This window comes from Notothenia rossii (assembly GCF_949606895.1).
Source record: "Notothenia rossii genome assembly, chromosome: 11".
NCBI lineage: Eukaryota > Metazoa > Chordata > Actinopteri > Perciformes > Nototheniidae > Notothenia > Notothenia rossii.
Window position 1 is genome coordinate 55,997,877 of NC_136910.1, and position 21,556 is coordinate 56,019,432.

The 21,556-nt window shown below is 40.3% G+C and overlaps 2 protein-coding genes and 1 long non-coding RNA gene across 3 annotated transcripts; 2 read left to right on the forward strand and 1 right to left on the reverse strand.

The window, feature by feature from the left end:
* Positions 1 to 780: 780 nt before the first annotated feature.
* On the reverse strand, positions 781 to 8,997 carry LOC307024031. Its single transcript, XR_013803819.1, has 2 exons — positions 8,854 to 8,997; positions 781 to 2,788 (listed from the first exon to the last, which is right to left on the reverse strand). It is a non-coding gene; the product is annotated as an uncharacterized lncRNA (long non-coding RNA).
* Positions 3,540 to 11,372, forward strand: psmb7 (proteasome 20S subunit beta 7). The gene is made up of 8 exons (XM_079657807.1): positions 3,540 to 3,696; positions 5,248 to 5,341; positions 5,642 to 5,739; positions 7,053 to 7,193; positions 9,018 to 9,133; positions 9,449 to 9,507; positions 9,642 to 9,793; positions 11,162 to 11,372. The coding sequence occupies exons 1-8, from the start codon at positions 3,635 to 3,637 to the stop codon at positions 11,271 to 11,273; spliced, it is 834 nt and encodes a 277-aa protein (XP_079513933.1). The 5' UTR covers positions 3,540 to 3,634; the 3' UTR covers positions 11,274 to 11,372.
* Positions 11,373 to 12,405: 1,033 nt separating this feature from the next.
* Positions 12,406 to 21,133, forward strand: cdk9 (cyclin-dependent kinase 9 (CDC2-related kinase)). Its single transcript, XM_079658977.1, has 8 exons — positions 12,406 to 12,514; positions 12,638 to 12,751; positions 13,786 to 13,867; positions 14,008 to 14,098; positions 14,335 to 14,501; positions 15,775 to 15,946; positions 18,299 to 18,447; positions 20,065 to 21,133. Exons 1-8 carry the CDS (start codon positions 12,462 to 12,464, stop codon positions 20,428 to 20,430), a joined length of 1,194 nt encoding a protein of 397 aa, XP_079515103.1. The 5' UTR covers positions 12,406 to 12,461; the 3' UTR covers positions 20,431 to 21,133.
* Positions 21,134 to 21,556: the final 423 nt, after the last annotated feature.

A 21,556-nucleotide genomic window follows, 5' to 3' on the forward strand; every position in this document is an offset into this window, starting at 1 on the left:
GGACACATGTTTATGTAGAAGAGACATAAAGAAGAGGGGACACATGTTGATGTAGAAGAGACATGGAGAAGAGGGGACACATGTTGATGTAGAAGAGAAATGGAGAAGAGGGGACACATGTTGATGTAGAAGAGACATGAAGAAGAGGGGACACATGTTGATGTAGAAGAGACATGGAGAAGAGGGGACACATGTTGATGTAGAAGAGACATAAAGAAGAGGGGACACATGTTGATGTAGAAGAGACATGAAGAAGAGGGGACACATGTTGATGTAGAAGAGACATGAAGAAGAGGGGACACATGTTGATGTAGAAGAGACATGGAGAAGAGGGGACACATGTTGATGTAGACGAGACATGAAGAAGAGGGGACACATGTTGATGTAGAAGAGACATGAAGAAGAGGGGACACATGTTGATGTAGAAGAGACATGAAGAAGAGGGGACACATGTTGATGTAGAAGAGACATGAAGAAGAGGGGACACATGTTGATGTAGACGAGACATGAAGAAGAGGGGACACATGTTGATGTAGACGAGACATGAAGAAGAGGGGACACATGTTGATGTAGAAGAGACATGAAGAAGAGGGGACACATGTTGATGCAGAAGAGACATGAAGAAGAGGGGACACATGTTGATGTAGAAGAGACATGAAGAAGAGGGGACACATGTTGATGTAGAAGAGACATGAAGAAGAGGGGACACATGTTGATGTAGAAGAGACATGAAGAAGAGGGGACACATGTTGATGTATAGAGGAGACATGAACAAGTGGATTTTGCACAATAGGTGACCTTTAATATTAACTAAGAAGCATGCATAACATTTTTATATTAAAGATAACAAATTCAAAACAAAAATTACACAATTCACAAAAGACACATCCTGTAACTGTTAACAGATCTGAGGATTAGCAGCCAGGTATATATTGAAAAGTTATTCACGCCATATATATATATTGCACATATTGCACATAATTGGTGAAGTCTCAAAGCCCTGTCTGCACATGGAGGCATTTTACTGAGATGATGAATACAAGGATATGATTTTGATACTATATTGAATCAATACAATTATATTGTAACTGGGACTTGAATTCAAATAAACTACAAAGGAATTTAAAAATGAGTTTGGTTTTCTTTTATTTCCAGATCACCATGAAAGGTTTCTTGGTGAGAGTTAAGGCTAACAAAAGTAACGCACTGCTTGTTTAGTGCTGATCCATTGTTGATTTGTGTATATTTGAACCAAGTGAAGCGGGAAATAATATGTAGCAGCCAAAGAAGGAAGATGATAGGCAATAAAAAGAATTGGTCTCCAGCCATTGCCGTATTCTGCAAAAGGTGAGAGAATAAATTAGGATTTTGTTCTGGAAAGTGTGTTTGAGGTGTGTGTTTGTACTGGTGTTTTCCTTCTTAAAATGTTTTTAAAATATTTTGAGATTTGGTTGATACTTGTACTTTTACTAGTCCTTTATTATTTATAAAAATGTATGTGTCTGTTGTTTGTGTTTGTTTTTAGTGTCAGGATGGAACCCTTGTCTTTTTCTCTGCAAACAGAATCTACCTACGGGTGCAAATAAATAACCTGAACCTGAATCTTACAACCCAGTCTCACGGCATTTCGTGTTTTAGTCACGAAATTAATCTATTGATTCGTGTTCACCAACACGATTTTCCCCTTTTTTTCGTGTCACACAGAACGATTTTAAAGCAATGTATTTCTATTGTTAGTATGTTTCGTGCCTGCACCACGTCTTTTTGTCCGGTCGGGTCTTGGAAGACCGGAAGCTGTGTGGTTCATAAAAACATTGTCGTACTCAATATCTTACCCTAAGCCTATCCCTTTTATTTTAAATTGTATAATGTTGGAGTTTGTTTGCCGTCCGCGAGGAAAAGAGATGGTGCTCAGAGCCTCAGAATACTGAAATCTGTATTTTTTTAAATCTGTTTTTCCTTCTAATTTGTTATTATTTGGTGCAGGCACGAAACATACTACCAATAGAAATACATTGCTTCTAAAATCGTTCTGTGTCAGAATACTGAAATCTGTTTTTCCTTCTAATTTGTTATTATTTACATTGCTTTTAAAATCGTTCTGTGTGACACGAAAAAAATGGCGAAATCGTGTTGGCGTAACTATAACACGAAATGCCGTGAGACTGTGTTATCTTAACATGGATCTCTGGTCTATGTGCAGAAATGGATAAATCCGGTTTGTTCGACAAGAGAGGAAAATGTTGCTTGTGTAAAATATTTAAAACAAGGCAACATTATCATTCATTTGTATAAAGTTGCGTTTCTGACCCTCACTGACATGGTGAATATAAAGATACTAATTCCGGCTTTATACATTAATTAAACAGTGCCATCTGTTTGGTCTAACCCTGCATTGTAATAGGGATGCTTGTATTGATTAGTAAAGCTAGTTCCAGTATCGAAGGGGTTCTGGTGGTTAAAGTGAAGGTTGAAGAGGTGCTGAAGTGGACAGACGCAGCAGGAAAACGTTAGTCATGATTTCACATCCCCAACATAAGGTATTGGAACATGAAGGAAGTGTATGACGAGGTTCAGGTCAGAGCCCAATAAACCTGTGTTATCAGTCTCTGAGATCCACCGATTACACCTTCATCCACCTGTTTTTCCCACTCTGCTTTAATAAAAAGCTTAATCAACATAATGATCCCATCTTGTTTTGGAGGGCACTATCTGATCTCGTCCACCTGACTGGAGCCCATTTCCTTTCCGACCTTGACATCCAGCTGGCATCGGGTTGGCATCTGTCCTGTTGGTGAACAAAACACAGAAGCATGATTAAAAACACAGACCAGGCCGTGTGTATGGGTTCTGGAAAACTCCTGTTTGCCAGCACAGTTAGGTTGTTACAGAAAGTGTAAAATACAAAAACTGCTGATATTTGTTTCTCACTTTGTTGATGTACATTCATTAAGTGAACCTGTTGAAAAATATTTGTGTGTGTTAGATTATCATTATTTATTATTGACTACATTTTGTGAATGAAACATTATTATAATATATATACTGTAATTATCTTTCATTCACAATATGTACAGTATATATATACACCACTGTCATACAAAGTTGCATACATTCTATGATTAGATTGTTTATGATAACAGTACCCAGAGGTGTAAAGTAACTAAGTACATTTTCTCAAGTAGCCTACTTACAGTAAGTACAATTTTGAGGTACTTGTATTTTACTTGAGTATTTCAATGTAATGCTACTTTGTACTTTAGTATTCCTACACTCTGGTACTTCTACTTTTACTGAAGTACAGGATCTGAGAGTACTTCAACTTTTACTTAAAATTACACGATTTACACAGTAGCATAACATGGAAATACTCCAGTAAAGCACAAGTATCTCAACATTGTACTTAAGTAAAGTACTTGAGTACATGTACTTAATTACTTTCTTCCTCTGATGAAAGGACACTGGTCCAAACAAAATATATATTCTACAATAACGATGGTCGGTCGCAGTATAAACCTGGCTCCAGAGGGAGGCTGCGATGCAAAATCACATACATGCCAACTGCCGTTAAACACCACAGAAGAAGACCCACTTCCTTTACTTCCGGGAAACAAACCCCACTTCATTTATCAAGATGGCGACATTAATAGTGAACCAGCCACCGGTCGGGGGTTTCAGTTTCGATCACTGCAAGAGGTAAGCTACGTTTTAAGAAAGGAAAACCTGTTCACAATAACTACCTCACTAAGTAGAATGATGTTGTGGCTGTTGTTTTGAGACGTTGTGTGAAATAGACGCGTTTTGAGGGGCTTTCTTAGTGATGCTAACTCATGTCAACCATACGATGACTAAGGCTTTTCCCATAGGCTTTTCCGCGCTACTATTATGTTTTACATTTGAACATAATACGCTTCATATCTTATGGTTTGACATTTATATAACGTGTATTTTATACAAACATGTCCTGGTGTAGCATTTCTCTCAGACCTGTTATATTCAGCTGTTTGTATACATTATGCTAGTTACCGGTTAGCTAACGTTAGTTCATACTGTAAAGAAGATGACTGGATTTAGACATTTTACACCGACACATCTGTTGTTTGAATCGACTATAGTGGTGTAAAGTGGTGTAAAGTGACTAATTAAATGTACTAAAGTACTGTACTCAAGTACACTTTTGAGGTAATTTACTTGAGTATTTCCATATAAGCTACTTTGCACTTCTACCCCACTACAATTCAGAGGTACATGGTGTACTTTGACTCCACTACATGTATTTAATACCTTTAGTTACTTCACAGATGTGGATGAATGATGTGAAATATAATCAAGTGTTAAATCAGACTTTAGTTCCACCTGGAGTAAATCCACAAGCTACCCTGCAGTATACAAAGTCATTCAAACTAGCTGCACCTTTACCAGCTTTGAGAACACTTTCATGATCAATCATTATAAAACATATCATATATATTATTCTGAAATGGACCAATCTGCACAATGACTACTTTTACTGTCGCTACTTTCACTATATTTTGATGAGAATACTTTTCTACTTTTACTTGAGGAACATTTTGAATGCAGGACTTTTACTGTAACAGAGTATTCCTACACTCTGGTACTTCTACTTTTACTCAAGTACAAGATCTGAGTACCTCTACTTTTACTGTCGCTACTTTAACTATATTTTAATGATAATACTGTTCTACCTTTACTTGAGTGACATTTTAAATGCAGGACTTTTACTGTAACAGAGTATTCCTACACTCTGGTACTTCACTTCTTCCAACTCTGCAAGTGCTAAGTAACAAGGTGCAGCAGCTTAGACAGTTACACAATTGGCTTCACGTGTACTAGGAGTTTTTAATTTGGTAAAGCACTCAATTGTTTGTATGTAGTTTTACACTTAATATATGTACATAATTTAATTTTGGGAATGTTACATTTTGACAAGTATATTGGTTCAGAACAGCAGGCACTTAAAAAAACAAACATCACTGTATATTATGTAGTATGAAAAATCAACAGACATGTACAAAAAAATGCTATTAGGCAGTTATTTTACAAAATAAGATTATGAAAACTGCTCCAAAACAGGTGTACCATTGTTACACCTCAGGCACACAAAGCAATTGATGACCTGCCATTAAGCAAATGTAGTTTAAAGGAATTGAGCAGCCGACAGACTTTTAAAGAGAACTGTTGTTTTTACAGTGACTGAGTTATACATGTGCTTTTTATCTTTTTCAGAAATGCATATCTGTTAGGTGAGGCTAACAAAGTGGGAAGCAGCTTGCCTACTGCCAGGAAGACAGGAACCACCATCTGTGGTATCGTCTTTAAGGTGAGTGACATACTGATTAATATGTAGTAAGACTTTAGTCTTCTAAAGCACTGATGCTGATAGTTTGTTCATATTAGTTAGTCAGTCCCTAAATCATCACCTGTGAAGATATGCATCTATAGGTCAGCTTTAAGGGGTGGTTGGTAATTCTAGTTATTATACCACGGTCTACATTTCACTCAGTCACCTAACTAAGTTAACATGTTAGAACAAACCAGTGGCTGTCAGCAGCTAGGCTAGTTATTAGAAGACGTATGTTTTACTTTGCGTGTAAAATATAATTTGTGTTTCCCTCTGAAGGATGGCGTCATCCTGGGAGCTGACACCAGAGCCACTGAGGGCATGGTGGTGGCTGACAAGAACTGCTCCAAGATCCACCACATCTCCTCTAACATCTAGTAAGTGTCCACCACATGTCCCCCAACATCTAGTAAGTGTCCACCACATCTCCCCTAACACCTAGTAAGTGTCCACCATCTCCCCTAACATCTAGTAAGTGTCCACCACATGTCCCCCAACATCTAGTAAGTGTCCACCACATCTCCTCTAACATCTAGTAAGTGTCCACCACATGTCCCCCAACATCTAGTAAGTGTCCACCACATCTCCTCTAACATCTAGTAAGTGTCCACCACATCTCCTCTAACATCTAGTAAGTGTCCACCACATGTCCCCTAACATCTAGTAAGTGTCCACCATCTCCCCTAACATCTAGTAAGTGTCCACCACATGTCCCCCAACATCTAGTAAGTGTCCACCACATGTCCCCCAACATCTAATAAGTGTCCACCACATGTCCCCCAACATCTAGTAAGTGTCCACCATCTCCCCCAACATCTAGTAAGTGTCCACCATCTCCCCCAACATCTAGTAAGTGTCCACCATCTCCCCTAACATCTAGTAAGTGTCCACCATCTCCCCCAACATCTAGTAAGTGTCCACCATCTCCCCTAACATCTAGTAAGTGTCCACCATCTCCCCCAACATCTAGTAAGTGTCCACCATCTCCCCCAACATCTAGTAAGTGTCCACCACATGTCCCCCAACATCTAATAAGTGTCCACCACATCTCCCCCAACATCTAGTAAGTGTCCACCACATGTCCCCCAACATCTAATAAGTGTCCACCATCTCCCCCAACATCTAGTAAGTGTCCACCACATGTCCCCCAACATCTAGTAAGTGTCCACCACATGTCCCCCAACATCTAGTAAGTGTCCACCACATGTCCCCCAACATCTAGTAAGTGTCCACCACATGTCCCCCAACATCTAGTAAGTGTCCACCACATGTCCCCCAACATCTAGTAAGTGTCCACCACATGTCCCCCAACATCTAGTAAGTGTCCACCACATGTCCCCGAACATCTAGTAAGTGTCCACCATCTCCCCTAACATCTAGTAAGTGTCCACCACATGTTCCCCAACATCTAGTAAGTGTCCAACACATCTCCCCCAACACCTAGTAAGTGTCCACCACATGTCCCCCAACATCTAGTAAGTGTCCAACACATCTCCCCCAACACCTAGTAAGTGTCCACCACCAAGTTACACACTACTTTTGTCTATTCTGATGGACAAACACAAACTTTGGGGATAGGCGTTACACAATTCGAGTAGAGTCTACATCTGCTCTGTGCCCAGACATAATTACTTTGAAAGAAATTGATGATTTGGTTTCTTATCCTCTGTTTGCTTGTGTTTCTGTGCAGCTGCTGTGGAGCAGGAACAGCTGCAGACACGGAGATGACCACTCAGATCATCTCCTCCAACCTGGAGCTGCACGCCCTCTCCACAGGACGGGTGCCCCGCGTGGCCACCGCCAACCGCATGCTCAAACAGATGCTCTTCAGGTACACACCGCAATATTTATGATCTTTTTAAAAGGGACGTGAACAGTTGAAAACAGACTCCCTTGTTAGGAGGTTGTGCCATGACTTTGGAAAAAACTACTACTAGTACAAACTACTTTGTCTTGAGCCAGTCAGTGATCCTAACCCTTAGATCAGGGGTGGGTCTTTTTGGACCCGGTGAGCTGGTTTTGTTGAAGTATCTTTGTAATTACATTTTATCATTTCATATTCCAGCTATTCCTCAAAAAACATGTTTTGGATATCATGCCATTCTAATATTAAATTTACATTTTAAGAAATTGTAGTTTTTGTATTACTACTCCAAGCTTCCATAAGTGGGTCAAAAAGGACCCGCATGCATTTTCTATCCTATGGGAACCTTTTGATTCTTATCACCTGTTGCTGTCAGGAATACATTCACTGTAGGACCACACAGACTACATCACAAGTGACACCTCTCAGGAAGATTATTTTACACAGTGAAATCTGATACCTTTCAGTATAATAATAATAATAATAATAATAATAATAATAATAATACATTATATCTTTATAGGGCTTTTCAAAGACACAAAATCGCTTTACAATATAAGGGAAAGTTAGGGTGGGGGGTAATAGGACTATCAAACTTGATCAACCGGCATGGATTGATGGGGGGGGCGGCTATGAGTAGACAAGAGAAGAGATGAGTTTTGAAAAGGGACTGGAATACTGTGAGGGTCTCAGAATAGCGGAGATATTTGAATCGATATGTTCAAAACGTTTTTTTTCAAAATGTAAAAAGAAAAGTCTAAAATTATAAATAGTGAAAAATTAAATATAAAATATTTCTAGTTTGAACCAAAATATAATACTAAATATTATACAAGTGATTTTTCTTCACCAAAATGGCATAAAAACACACATTATTCTAATACGGGTCCTTTTTGACCCACTTTTTGAAGAGTAGGGTCCAGTCACTCGTGCATCTAAGGGTAAACACAACTGCTAGCTTGGTACTGTAGCTGCTAACACGTGCATGTTTGACTGGTTTGACTACAACAGTGTCATCTGCATACAAAGGCAACCTCTGTGTTACTGTGTTACTGTTTTGGTGATAAGCTAGAGAGGGCCTAACACTGACGCATTTCACACTTTAATTCATCAGAAGGGTCACATTTATCCATTAAATCAATATGAAGAGGTCCATGCAAGCGCACTAGGTGAAAAAGTAAATGAAGAGAGTTTGGATATTAAATGATCCTAATAAAATGTATCAAATGCTTTATGGAGCTTATCAAAGTTTTAGTAGAAGGGCTGGCTTCAATCCAAGTGGCCTGTAATTACGCTCTTCCTGGTTAGGAAGGTAGATAAGAATCGGGAGTTCTCGTCAAAACGAAGGCAGAAAACTCCTTTTTATTCATCTTAACTGAATATAACTTTGGATATAGATGCTCGGGCACTTACGGTGTTACAGTGTTATCTCAAAGTGTGTGTGGCTCCAAAGCAAGGAAACAAAACTCCAGACTCGACAACTCTCCACAACTACAGCCAAAGATACACAAACAAATGCTGCAACTCGATGTGAACGAACTACTAAACAATTAAACAATCAGCTAGAGTCCTGTACAAATTGTTAACAGACATTACTATCTTTTTAAAGAACAAATATATAACTTACTTGTGGTGAAGGACGAACATGTCGAACAGAAAGAGAAAGTAAATTGACAGCAGGCTGTAATATGAGAGGAGGCGGGGCTTAGCAACAGTCTAAATGTCTCTGCCCACTCTGCTTCACATTAAGTCAGCCTTTTTATACATCATCCTTTCCTGTGTGTGTTTCAGGTATCAGGGCCACATCGGGGCGGCTCTGGTTCTGGGGGGAGTGGACTGTAACGGCCCTCACCTCTACAGCATCTACCCCCACGGCTCCACTGACAAGCTGCCCTACGTCACCATGGGTACGTCTCAGACACGACACACTCACCTCTAACCTCCATCTCTGTTTACATTAATGATGAGACCGTCTATGTTTCCTGTAGTTATTCAATTTCTCTTTTTACTGCACTGTTAGTGTACAGTTTTATTATTATGCTGTATTTTTGTAACTCCGGCACAACAATTTCCTTCGGGATAAATAAACTCTTATCTTATGTTTATTTCTAATGAACCTTGGCTTCGAAAATAACTCTAAATTCTAGATTTGACATCACTTAAAGAGGGCGATACAATATGTAATTGATGTCCTCATTATAAACATGATTTCCTCTCTGCAGGCTCTGGCTCTCTGGCTGCCATGGCGGTGTTTGAGGATCGCTACAAGCCTGACATGGAGGTAACCCCCCCCACCCCCCCCCCCCCCCCCCCCCCCCCCCCCCCCACAACACACACACCTTTTTTAAAAGATCAGCTTTTCGAATTGAGCATCAATGCTGATCTATTTGTATTTGTTTTTTTCTGTGTTGAAAGGAGGAGGATGCCAAGCGGCTGGTGAGAGACGCCATCGCTGCAGGAATCTTTAACGACCTGGGCTCCGGCAGCAACATCGACCTGTGTGTCATCACCAAGGGCAACCTGGACTACATCCGGCCCCACGAGGAGGCCAACAAGAAGGGCGTCAGGTGAGGAAATGATCCTGGTGGACACACACACACACACACACACACACACACACACATACACACACACAATTTAACTTCCTTACAGCCACAGGCAAAGTTGTTTTTAGGTACTATGGTATCTTTGAACTGACGCAGCGTTTTCTTTCCTCGTTCACGCTGTAAATATCAAAGCGTTTATCGGTCACTGTTGAGATTGACTACAAAAAGCAGAGTACACTGTCAATTAAATGTCTTAAAGGTGTACTTTGGATCTAGTATGCAGCTTAATAATCCTTTTATTCCAACACTGCTTCTGTATACTATGCTGAACTAGAGAGAGACACACACACACACACACACACACACACACACACACACACACACACACCTCAGAGTGCACATATCCCCTGTTCTGGATCAATGTGTGAGTCATACGTTGCACACACGGTCACATTATGAGGCCATGAGAAACAGCAGCTCTGCTCTGACGCTAAGCATGCTGGGTGATTGAGTCATGACAAGCTGTGGCTGACTTATTGTCTAGTTGCTTGTTCTGCTTGAAGACTAACTGAGCGTGAAGGCGTGGTGTGACAGAGTGCACAGCTAACACCCCCCCCCTCTCTCTCTTCTGAGCGTGCGACTAACCTACAGGGTGAGGGGATATGAGGATATGACGGACATACCGTGAAGAGGTAGAAATGTGTCCGTCTGTAGAGATCCTACCTCAAGAGTTGTTGATAATTTAAAGTCATGCCACGATTTTGGAAGGCCAGAAACAGTACCCGTTAGCCGGAGCTACCCCTAGTGGAAAAGCAACTAAAAGAACAGGCCGGTTTTGGCACGGCACGCTTAAACCGTGCTACGTGCTGCAGTGGAAAAGCGCCATTAGTATCACTATATATAAAAGTAACCGGATTACTCTCCGTTACTTTTAGATTACCTCCATATCAGATGCGAAGGTGATAAATAAATATCAATAAGATATGTTTAACTATAGTGTATTTTGTAAGACAACTTTAGTGAAAAGAAGAAACAAAGATATTTAGGATCAAGAATGTGTCTATTAAAGGTTAGAAAAGGGAAAAAATTGTTCACAAATGCTGTTTTACTTTTAACTGAAGACGTCTCACATAATGCCAATCAAAACCGGAAAATACTCTTAATGTGATGCATAAAGATTATAAACTATTTCTTAAGTAAAATAACAGAACAATTACTGTATTGTGAAATATACAAGTTATAAAATGTAAAAGAAGTAACCACTTTTTCGGGATCTGTCCTCTTGGCGTGCTGAGTTTGATTTCCCTAACTAATGTGTGGCTGTGCTGAAGTCTCTCTCTTGTAAACATGCAAGTGTTTAACTGAAACCTGTGTTGTTCCCTGATGTAGAACCGGTGACTACAAGTACAAGAGAGGAACCACAGGCGTGCTGTCGAAGGCGGTGACCCCGCTGAACCTGGAGGTGGTGGAGGAGAGCGTTCTCACCATGGACACCTCCTAAAAACACTTACTATGTCTTCTTCATGTAACTCACTAGCTTCACAATTCCTAACTCGATGGTTTGTTTTTCCATAATTTACAATAAAAGTGTTTGAGTTGATTCCTGTTTCGTCTTTATTTTGTCTAACAGAATTACGTAAAACATGACATTATTGCAGAGCAAGTGTGTTATTTATGAAAGTGGTGTGTTTGTGTGTTTTAGATATAATCATTTTTTTAATTGTATTTTTTTTTTTGACAATGTACTACAAAGACAATCAGATGAATGAACAGTTGGTAAAATACTATTTTAATAATACAAAAATGTATTTGAAACAAAAGAGAGATTTATTTTTTTAATGCATAGACGTGGGAAAAAAAACATTAAAATAATTAAATTTTAATTGTAACAACAAATAATAATTATTCAAATGTAATAAATTCCTAAAAAATTATAAAGACATGACCAGTAAAAATGCAATGAGTAAATAAAAAAATGATATCACTACATAAATAATTTAAATACATATTAATATTTAAATAAATAATAATAAAAAAACATACTTTAAAAAAAATAAATACAAAATTATCATAACAAAATAAAATAACATATGTATTTATACTTATGTCATGTTCCGTCATAAGAATAAAAACTAAAATAATACAAAAATCTATTTGAAACAAGAGATATCTTTTTTTAATACATAAAAAAATAATAACTACAAAAAATATAAATACATTAAAAATAAGTATATTAAAAAAAATGATACAAAATACGGTGAGGAGGAGGGGCTGCCGGGCTGGTTAGGGTAAGGGAGATGCCACCAGCTCCTCATGGGGACGTGGGAAAAAAACATTAAAATAATTAAATTACATTTTAATTGTAAACAGTTACAACAAAAAATTATATATAAAATAATAATTAAAATTAATAAATTCCTAAAAAATAATAATTACAAAGACATGACCAAAAAAAAAAAAACGATATCATTCATGATATATAAAAATACATAATTTTTTTTAAATAAATACAAAATTATAATAACATGTATTTATACTTATGTCATGTTCCGTCCTTTAAAGTCTGATTTAACAATTGATTAGTCAAAGTACACAATTTACAGATTCCAGAAGGTGGTGGTAAATGCTCATAAAAGCTGTTTTCCAACCGCCATTAAAAGCAAAGAAGAAGAAGTTTCGCACTACAGAGATGCAGCGAGAAAAAACAAGCAATGCTGCCGCGGCGACGGCGGTGGCTGAAAAGTAAGAATATAACTATTTACAACTCTATTGTTAACATATCTAAATTGTTATTGAGCTATGTTACCTTCCTATATAGCTTGTGTTAACAACAGTGTCCTAAAATGAGGTGAATTTCCTCCTCAGGCCCGACCGTGAGGCCGCCATCATGTCCAAATACTACGATGGAGTGGAATTCCCTTTCTGCGATGAGTTCTCAAAATATGAGAAAATGGCTAAAATAGGACAAGGAACCTTCGGGTGAGAAACACACACACATGTTTACCGTGTGACCAACAAGCTGAGTGGGTGGTGTTTGTTTGTGTGGCTAATGGTAGCTCAGCTGTGCTACTAGCTAACTTTAGGCAGGTTTATTGATATAGTGTAAAGTCGATGAGTGGGAGACCGAGGCGGCGTGTTGAGTATGGAACTCCGCACTTTATTTTCCATTAGTTTACAGAAAGGTACGAACAACTTCATTACATGCTACTCAAGCTAGAATGATAACAAACCACAGGTGCGCTCCCTAACAGGTCCGTGGCGCAACACACTCTCTGAAGTCCCGTAATGTTCCACCACAATAGCCCCTTTCAAAACAAGGCAATTCAAAGTGCTTTACAAAAATGAAAAACATTAAGAAATCATTTGCTCCCACACATTCATGCAGCTAGCTATTCTTTGACCCCACCTGTAGTCACTTAAATAACAACAAAAGGTCTTTCGGCATAGTTTAGTTAGGCTACAACAATATGCCTTTAGTTCGAGGTAAACATGGCTTATTTTAGCACCGTTTTATCTGTATAATGTCTAGGAGACTTTTGTGAGAATGTACCCTTAACTTACCCCCCAATTCCACCCCGTATTCCACCCATGTTACTCCCGTATTACACTGTTCTTGCACCTTCATTACACATGAATACACGCCCATGTAACAATGTTATTACACATTAAATTACAGCCATATTATACCCATGTCACACCCATATAACACTGTTATTTCACCTCTATTACACTATTAGACCCATGTAACACCAATATTACACCCATTTCACACATGGACACAGCCTGTCCAATGTCTGTATCCCCCAGTATACAGACACCATTTAAGGGTTATAGGGGACGTTGTAGTCTGTAGTTTTAACACTCTCGAAGTTTCCAAAGCTTAAAGTGTTAAGCTAGAAATCATTCAGCACTGTAGTTCATTTACAGCTGTTTCCTTTCTTTCTAGGTGTTTAAATAGTCTTGAGCTAAATGAATAGTTTTGAATGTCTTTTGTTTTAATATCCACTTCACAGGGAGGTGTTCAAAGCAAAGCACAGACAAACCGGGAAGAAGGTCGCACTGAAGAAGGTTTTGATGGAAAATGAGAAAGAAGGGGTAAGAGAACCTTAACTGAACCAAACGGGTCAGATGTGACAAGCGCCCTTACTATTGACAACACCCTGAATTCTAATTACTGCATCAGTGATTGAACACGGTTATTAAATGAATGTATTCTTCTGGCTTCTTTGTTTCAGTTTCCAATCACAGCTCTGAGAGAGATCAAGATCCTCCAGCTGCTCAAACATGAGAACGTGGTCAATCTGATCGAGATCTGCAGAACCAAAGGTTGGTGAGAACATATAGAGTCTATAAGTGTACTGTCAGGGTTAGTTTCTGTCTTCATCTAATGGCGCATTTCCACTACAGCGCGGTTTAAGCGTGCCGTGCCCGGACAGTTTTTGGTTGCGTTTCCACTAGGCGTTTGGTTTAACTGTTGGGTCCCAGGAAGGGAGCAGGAAGGATATTTAGTGACAGCACTTGTTTTAAATGTCTCTCTTTTCCCTTGTCATTGTTTCTTGAAGCTACTCAGTTCAACAGGTACAAAGGCAGCATCTACCTGGTGTTTGACTTCTGTGAGCACGACCTGGCCGGGCTGCTGAGCAACGCCAACGTTAAGTTCACCCTGGCAGAGATCAAGAAGGTCATGCAGATGCTGCTCAATGGACTGTACTACATCCACAGAAACAAGGTGAGACACAAGAGTAAACATGAACATCCACGGCCGCTTTGGAAAGATTTACATGTATCTTCTCACAGTTTAAAGGTCACCTATCATGCTATTGTTAGGCAATAGCATAGGTCTCAGATATATAAAAAACATGTCTATGAAGTGTTTTGCTCAAAATACCAAACAGATCACCCATTCTAGCCATGCCTCATATCGCTCTATTTCACTTCCTGTTTCAAAAGTGCTGATTCTGGGTATAAACAAGTCTCTCTTGAGAATGAGACCCTGTGTCTCAATGAGATGTTCACCTGTATAAATAGAGGCAAAAATAAAGCTTTTTAAAAAAATAAGAGGGGGCGGAGCTTATGCCGGCTCATGCGGCAGGGACCTGGCAGATACTGTCTGAAATGCTGCGGTGATGAAACACAAGGATTATTAGATCAAGGATTATTTCTGAAACAGTATGGAGCTCAAAGGCTTTCTCTCTTGCCGGTTATACCACAAGGTGAGTTCCTTTTTACTTCCTGCTTCTTCACACACATGCTCTCCAGTACAGGTTAGCTCTGAGTGTTAGTGATGCTAATGTAAACACCGACCATATTACGTCCAAAACAGTCGGGCATTGTTTCTGATAGCAACGTTTCTGATAGGCCCGTGGGTCCACATTTCAGATATTACGTTATATCGGACGCAAATCTGGATCAGCTCCGTTGTTCCCCTGATTTTAGAGATTTGGGTACGAAGGAAAAGAGAGAGTGTTTTATTTTCTGACGCTGCGTGAGTTCCCCGACACACCGGGGACACATGTTGATGTATAAAAGACATTAAAAAAGTGCATTTTGCCTGATAGGTCCCCTTTAAATCCCAGGAAAAAGCCTCTCATTCATACATAATTATTCATTTCATTTTTATTTGTTCCGTTCATGGTATGCACAACTTAATGTATAACAATTATTTACAAAACATGTCTCTATAAACACACCATACCCGACAAGGAGTAGGGAGAAGAAAATAATCTTATATTACCTGCCCCTTTTATAAAATAAATAGAAATAGACGGTCTGTCCTTCATATTTTCTTATTCACAGTGTGGTAGGAAAATAAGAGAAACACAAAAAAATACTTAGTTCCCACTTGACAGATAACAGAAATAAACAAAACACTAAAACATCACATGTACATGAAAAAGTGCGACATCTGAGTCCAACTGGAGTAGAAGGGGGGGCATTATCATAATTCTCACTGTTAACATGTCTTGTAGTCTTGGTCATAACATTTCCTTTCCTTGTCTCAGATCCTCCACAGGGACATGAAGGCAGCCAACGTGCTTATCACCAGAGACGGGGTCCTGAAGCTGGCTGACTTCGGTCTGGCTCGAGCCTTCAGCCTGGCTAAGAACAGTCAGGGGAACCGCTACACCAACCGCGTGGTCACCCTGTGGTACAGACCTCCAGAGCTGCTGCTGGGTGAGACAACACGAGTCAAGTCAACACACAGGAACATGCACAGGCACTCCCGTTCACCAATTCACTCCTTAGTAAGGTTTGGGTTCTGCAATAGCTCCAGAATTGCCTTAGCAACACTGCTGCAGCTATTCGTAGAGCCTGCTGTTCCTTAAAGTCCTTTTTGTTATGCTTTGCATTCCTATTATGCTTGTTGGGTTTTCCCTTCCCTGTAGTGTGCCTGAAACGCCTCCATAGGACTCCTTTGTTTACTTCAGGTCTCTGGTTTCAGACAGAGGGTGAAAAGAGGTGCTGCAGCACAGGCAGTATGAGAACAATACAGAGCTTTTTGAACATTAAAGCATGGAGACATGTCCCAGTAGAGACACTACATACTAGGGGTTTCACAACTACCAATATTTACTAGTCGACTAGTTTTTCAAAATAGTAGTCGACTAGTCGTTACGTCATAATAGAGACACACAAAGAGAGGTGTACAACTGTATTTTATATTGGAACTCATACAGTAACATTAAACACTGCATTTTAATTTGTGTTACATGGCTGAGTAAATAACAAACAGTGGACTCACCAAAATCGACAGCAAAAAACTCTTGTTTACATAAATGCCACGTAAATCCAGTGCGCAACACTTTATTCGCTGTCCTCCACGATAACGTCCACCTTTCCATATTTTTGGTTTGGTTTGAACACCAACGCATCGACATGTGAGGGAAGGAGGCTTGACCGCTTTCGGGTGAAAGTGTTGCCTGCCAGGGAAAAACCCCTCTCACTCGGGGTGCTTGTGGCTGGAATAGCCAGGTAGCTCCTCGAAAGCGGGGGAAGCGGTGCACGTTTTCTGCCCACCACTCCAGTGGATTATCCATTGTGGGGATATGCGGTGTCCGCTGGCAGTAGTCCCGTAGCTCATCATCACTGTTGACCCGTGTTTTCTTGCTGTTCGTTTGCCTCTGTTCAGTGCTGACGCCGGTCCGTTTGCTCACTGGTGCTAGCATTACTGCTAGTGCTAGCTGTCGGCAGCGGGTGTTTCATCTTCAGATGGTTGCGCATAGCAGATGCATTTGTATTGTACTTCAGTACAGCTGTACACAACTGACACTTCACTGTGGAGTTGGTTACATCTTCGTTGAAGTTCTGCCATACATAAGAATGTCGGACGTGTTTTGGAGCATTTTGCAGCACCTCGTTTACCTCCATTTTTTTCCACGACTAGTCGACTAGGGCCTACAGCGCCGACTAGTGGTAAAGGTAGTCGACTAGTCGATTAGTTGGTGAAACCCCTACTACATACTGATGCACCTGAACATCAGCAGGAGAGGACTCTTTAAAGTAGAGACACTACCTACTGATATACACCTGAACATCAACAGGAGAGGACTCTTTAAAGTAGAGACACTACATACTGATATACACCTGAACATTAGCAGGAGAGGACTCTTTAAAGTAGAGACACTACATACTGATATACACCTGAACATCAGCAGGAGAGGACTCTTTAAAATAGAGACACTACATACTGATATACACCTGAACATCAGCAGGAGAGGACTCTTTAAAGTAGAGACACTACATACTGATATACACCTGAACATCAGCAGGAGAGGACTCTTTAAAGTAGAGACACTACATACTGATATACACCTGAACATCAGCAGGAGAGGACTCTTTAAAGTAGAGACACTACATACTGATATACACCTGAACATCAGCAGGAGAGGACTCTTTAAAGTAGAGACACTACAGACTGATATACACCTGAACATCAGCAGGAGAGGACTCTTTAAAGTAGAGACACTACATACTGATATACACCTGAACATCAGCAGGAGAGGACTCTTTAAAGTAGAGACACTACATACTGATATACACCTGAACATCAGCAGGAGAGGACTCTTTAAAGTAGAGACACTACATACTGATATACACCTGAACATCAGCAGGAGAGGACTCTTTAAAGTAGAGACACTACATACTGATATACACCTGAACATCAGCAGGAGAGGACTCTTTAAAGTAGAGACACTACATACTGATATACACCTGAACATCAGCCGGAGAGGACTCTTTAAAGTAGAGACACTTTAATATCTACATGTAAGTGGTGGCTATGGCACAGAACGGTAGAGCAGTTGTCCACCAGTCGCAGTGTCGGTGGTCAAGCATGTTGATGTGTCCTGTGGGAAGACACTTAACGTCTAATAGCTGAGTGTTAGTTTCACAGAGCAGCTGCACCTTGAACACAGCCTCTGTATGTTGGAATGTGTATGAATGACTGAATGCTGACTTGTATGTGAAGGCGCTTTCTGGAGAAGGCGTTTTTATAAACTTTTTTTATTTAACTATTTTTTCTGTTAGGTGAGAGAGACTACGGCCCCCCCATTGACCTGTGGGGAGCAGGATGCATCATGGCGGAGATGTGGACCAGAAGTCCCATAATGCAAGGCAACACTGAGCAGCATCAGCTGACACTCATCAGCCAGCTGTGCGGCTCCATCACTGCTGAGGTAACAGGAACAGGAACATGGCTTTAGAGGAGGGGGTGGTTTTAGTTCAGGGGCCACATCCAGACACCTTCGATCTCAAGTGGGCCGGAGCAGTAAAATCATAGCATAATAATAACAACCTATAAATAACCACAACGCCTTCCCTTTTTGTTTTAGTTCAGAAAAGTACAAGGTTCACATTTGATGAACTACAAAGCATTATGAACAACCTGACATTTCTTAACGACATCATGCCTCAGTTTATCATTTACACATGTTCATTACTTACAGATCAGAGTGTGTCTACGAAGGAACAAGGCATTTATGGCCCTTTCCACTGCAGGGCCTCGCTCGGCTTAGTACGGCCAGGCTCACTTTATGCTGCGTTTCCATTACAGTTTAGTAGCTGGGGTAGTAACTATAGTAACGCAGTGTAGGCGGAGCCGTGACATCATCTTCAATGAGAACCACAAAACCAACATCAGCCGTTAGCTGTTAGCCCTCAGAGCTCACAGCTCCTCATATCTGTTCAGAAACTAGACAAAAGTTAAACAAGTCCAAACCACAGACTGTCTGTGTCATGGAGAATACAGTCGCTGGTTTGTTTATGTCTGTAGGCCGTTGTTGTGAGTGTGGACGGTCGGAGCATATACAAAGTTAGCTTAGCCTATCTCCATTCAGAAAACACGCATTTAAAAAGGTTTTTCTCCTGCCGTCTGTCAGCAGACTTGTCAAAGCATTAATTCATGGTTTTTACTAACCGGTATCAGTATGTTGTTACTTCGGCATCATTTTGAAACGTGTATTACAATTAAATCAGAGTCAAATGTGTTCATCTTGTTGTAGTTGTAGCCCCCTCACTAGTTTAGCATACTCAGCCCGGTTGTTGGCCCGGAAAGAACCTGGATTTTGGAGGGCCAGAAAAACTGTGAAAAGTACCCGCTAGCTGGAACTACGCTTAGTGGAAACGCAGCCAAAAACGGGCCGGGCACGGCACGCTTAAACCGCGCTCCGAGCTGTAGTGGAAATGTGCCATTAGTCAGCGGTATCTGGAACTGAACAATTTAGTATTTTACTTTATGATCAAAACAACTTTCAAGATCTAGAAATGGTTTTGTAATTTAATAATACCCAAAAACCACAGATAACAAATGACAGCCAGTGCAGGAAGAGGCAAAAAACCCATTGAGCTCTACCTAAATAATGTTAGAAATCACAATTTGTATTCAAAACAAAGCATCAGTATACCAACAACTGCTTGAATTCAATAAAATAAGACATAGTTTAAGAACAACATGTACTATACTTACAATTTTAACAAAATAACACCAGGCACCATACAGGGGGCGAGTTACTTTTTGAGGCAATGCAGTTTTTGTTATGGTTGTAAGGCCATTCCAGATCTTACATTCATTTCCACATCTGTAACCCTAACCCTAACACACCGCCATACAAACCCAAGTGAGAACTGTTAAGGAATACGTTCTCCTCCTGCCGTGTAAATGAATAAATACCAGAAACATAACGCTTGTGAATACTGCAGTTAACGTCTCCTCTGTAACTCTTAACTCTTTGCAAAGTCATCCCGTGCAGTTTTTGTATTCTCTGTCTGGATCCTGAAATGTTATTCTCTCTCAGGTGTGGCCCGGCGTGGATAAGAAGTACGAGCTGTACCAGAAGATGGAGCTTCCTAAAGGGCAGAAGCGGAAAGTGAAGGACCGCCTGAAGGCCTACGTGAAGGACCCGTACGCTCTGGACCTGATCGACAAGCTTCTGGTTCTGGACCCGGCGCAGCGCATAGACAGCGACGACGCGCTCAACCACGACTTCTTCTGGTCCGACCCCATGCCCTCAGACCTGAAGAACATGCTCTCCACACACAACACCTCCATGTTCGAGTACCTGGCCCCGCCCAGACGGAGAGGTCACATGCCGCAGCAGCAGCCCAATCAGAACAGAAACCCAGCAACCACGAGTCAGACGGAGTTCGATCGGGTGTTTTAGCTTTCGGGCGTTTATGGGAAGTAGTCTCGCCTGATATTGAAAGCTCCACATTCCTTCGTTGCTTTAGGTTTGGCTGCCGTCGTATGATCAGCTCTGTGGGGTTGAACAGTTTGAAAGCCCAGTTATCATGTTCCTTCTTATTGCCTTTTCAGGATTAAACTCAGTGGGCTGCGTCGCCTTGATTTAACAAGGCCCCTGATAGACTGTTTTTTTTTTATATATCTTAAAATGATCTTATATTATCACTTCAAAGGCTTCTCAGTGTTTTATTTATATAAAGAAATGTGAACACTTGTATTCATTTTATTTTACATTGCCACACATTTGTGACCCGATGGAGGGGAGGGACAAACCCAGAAGGAAACGGTCCTTTCTCAAACACAGAACATGTGAGCTGTAGTATTCTGTGAGACATGGAACGTTTGTATTGTTTTTAAGAAGCTCCATCCTGCTGCTCGTACTGTAACACATCAGTAATAACAAGTCCTATTCCTAATCCTATTTCATATTATTTCACGGACAGTTTCCACTTCCATCTCAATTCCTTTTTGCCCTGAAAATTATTTTATTTAGTTTAAGTCTGAATTATGTTGTTGCGATTCCAAGCTTGGGACGAACACGACTGTGTAAGCTGTAAACTATGAATTTCAGAGTTTTGTTCAGCAGTGTTTTACAGCCATGTCAATAAAACACAAGGATTGTACCTGTCACACACTTCTTCCAGTAGGGGGCGCTAACCTATCAGTGTTTATTATCACTGGAAACACAAGGGCTTACAGCTTTCAAGATATGAATGCAACACGTTCATTTTAATATCCTCTCAGGTGGAGTCGTTAATATTTAGGTCCTGCTCAAAATGTGTTGCATGTACACAGAGGTGGGAGAAGTACTCAGATATTGTACTTGAGTAGAAGTACTCAGATCGTGTACTTGAGTAGAAGTACTCAGATCCGGTACTTGAGTAGAAGTACTCAGATCTTGTACTTGAGTAAAAGTAGAAGTACTCAGATCTTGTACTTGAGTGAAAGTAGAAGTACTCAGATCTTGTTCTTGAGTAAAAGTAGAAGTACTCAGATCTTGTAGTCGAGTAAAAGTAGAAGTACTCAGATCTTGTACTTGAGTAAAA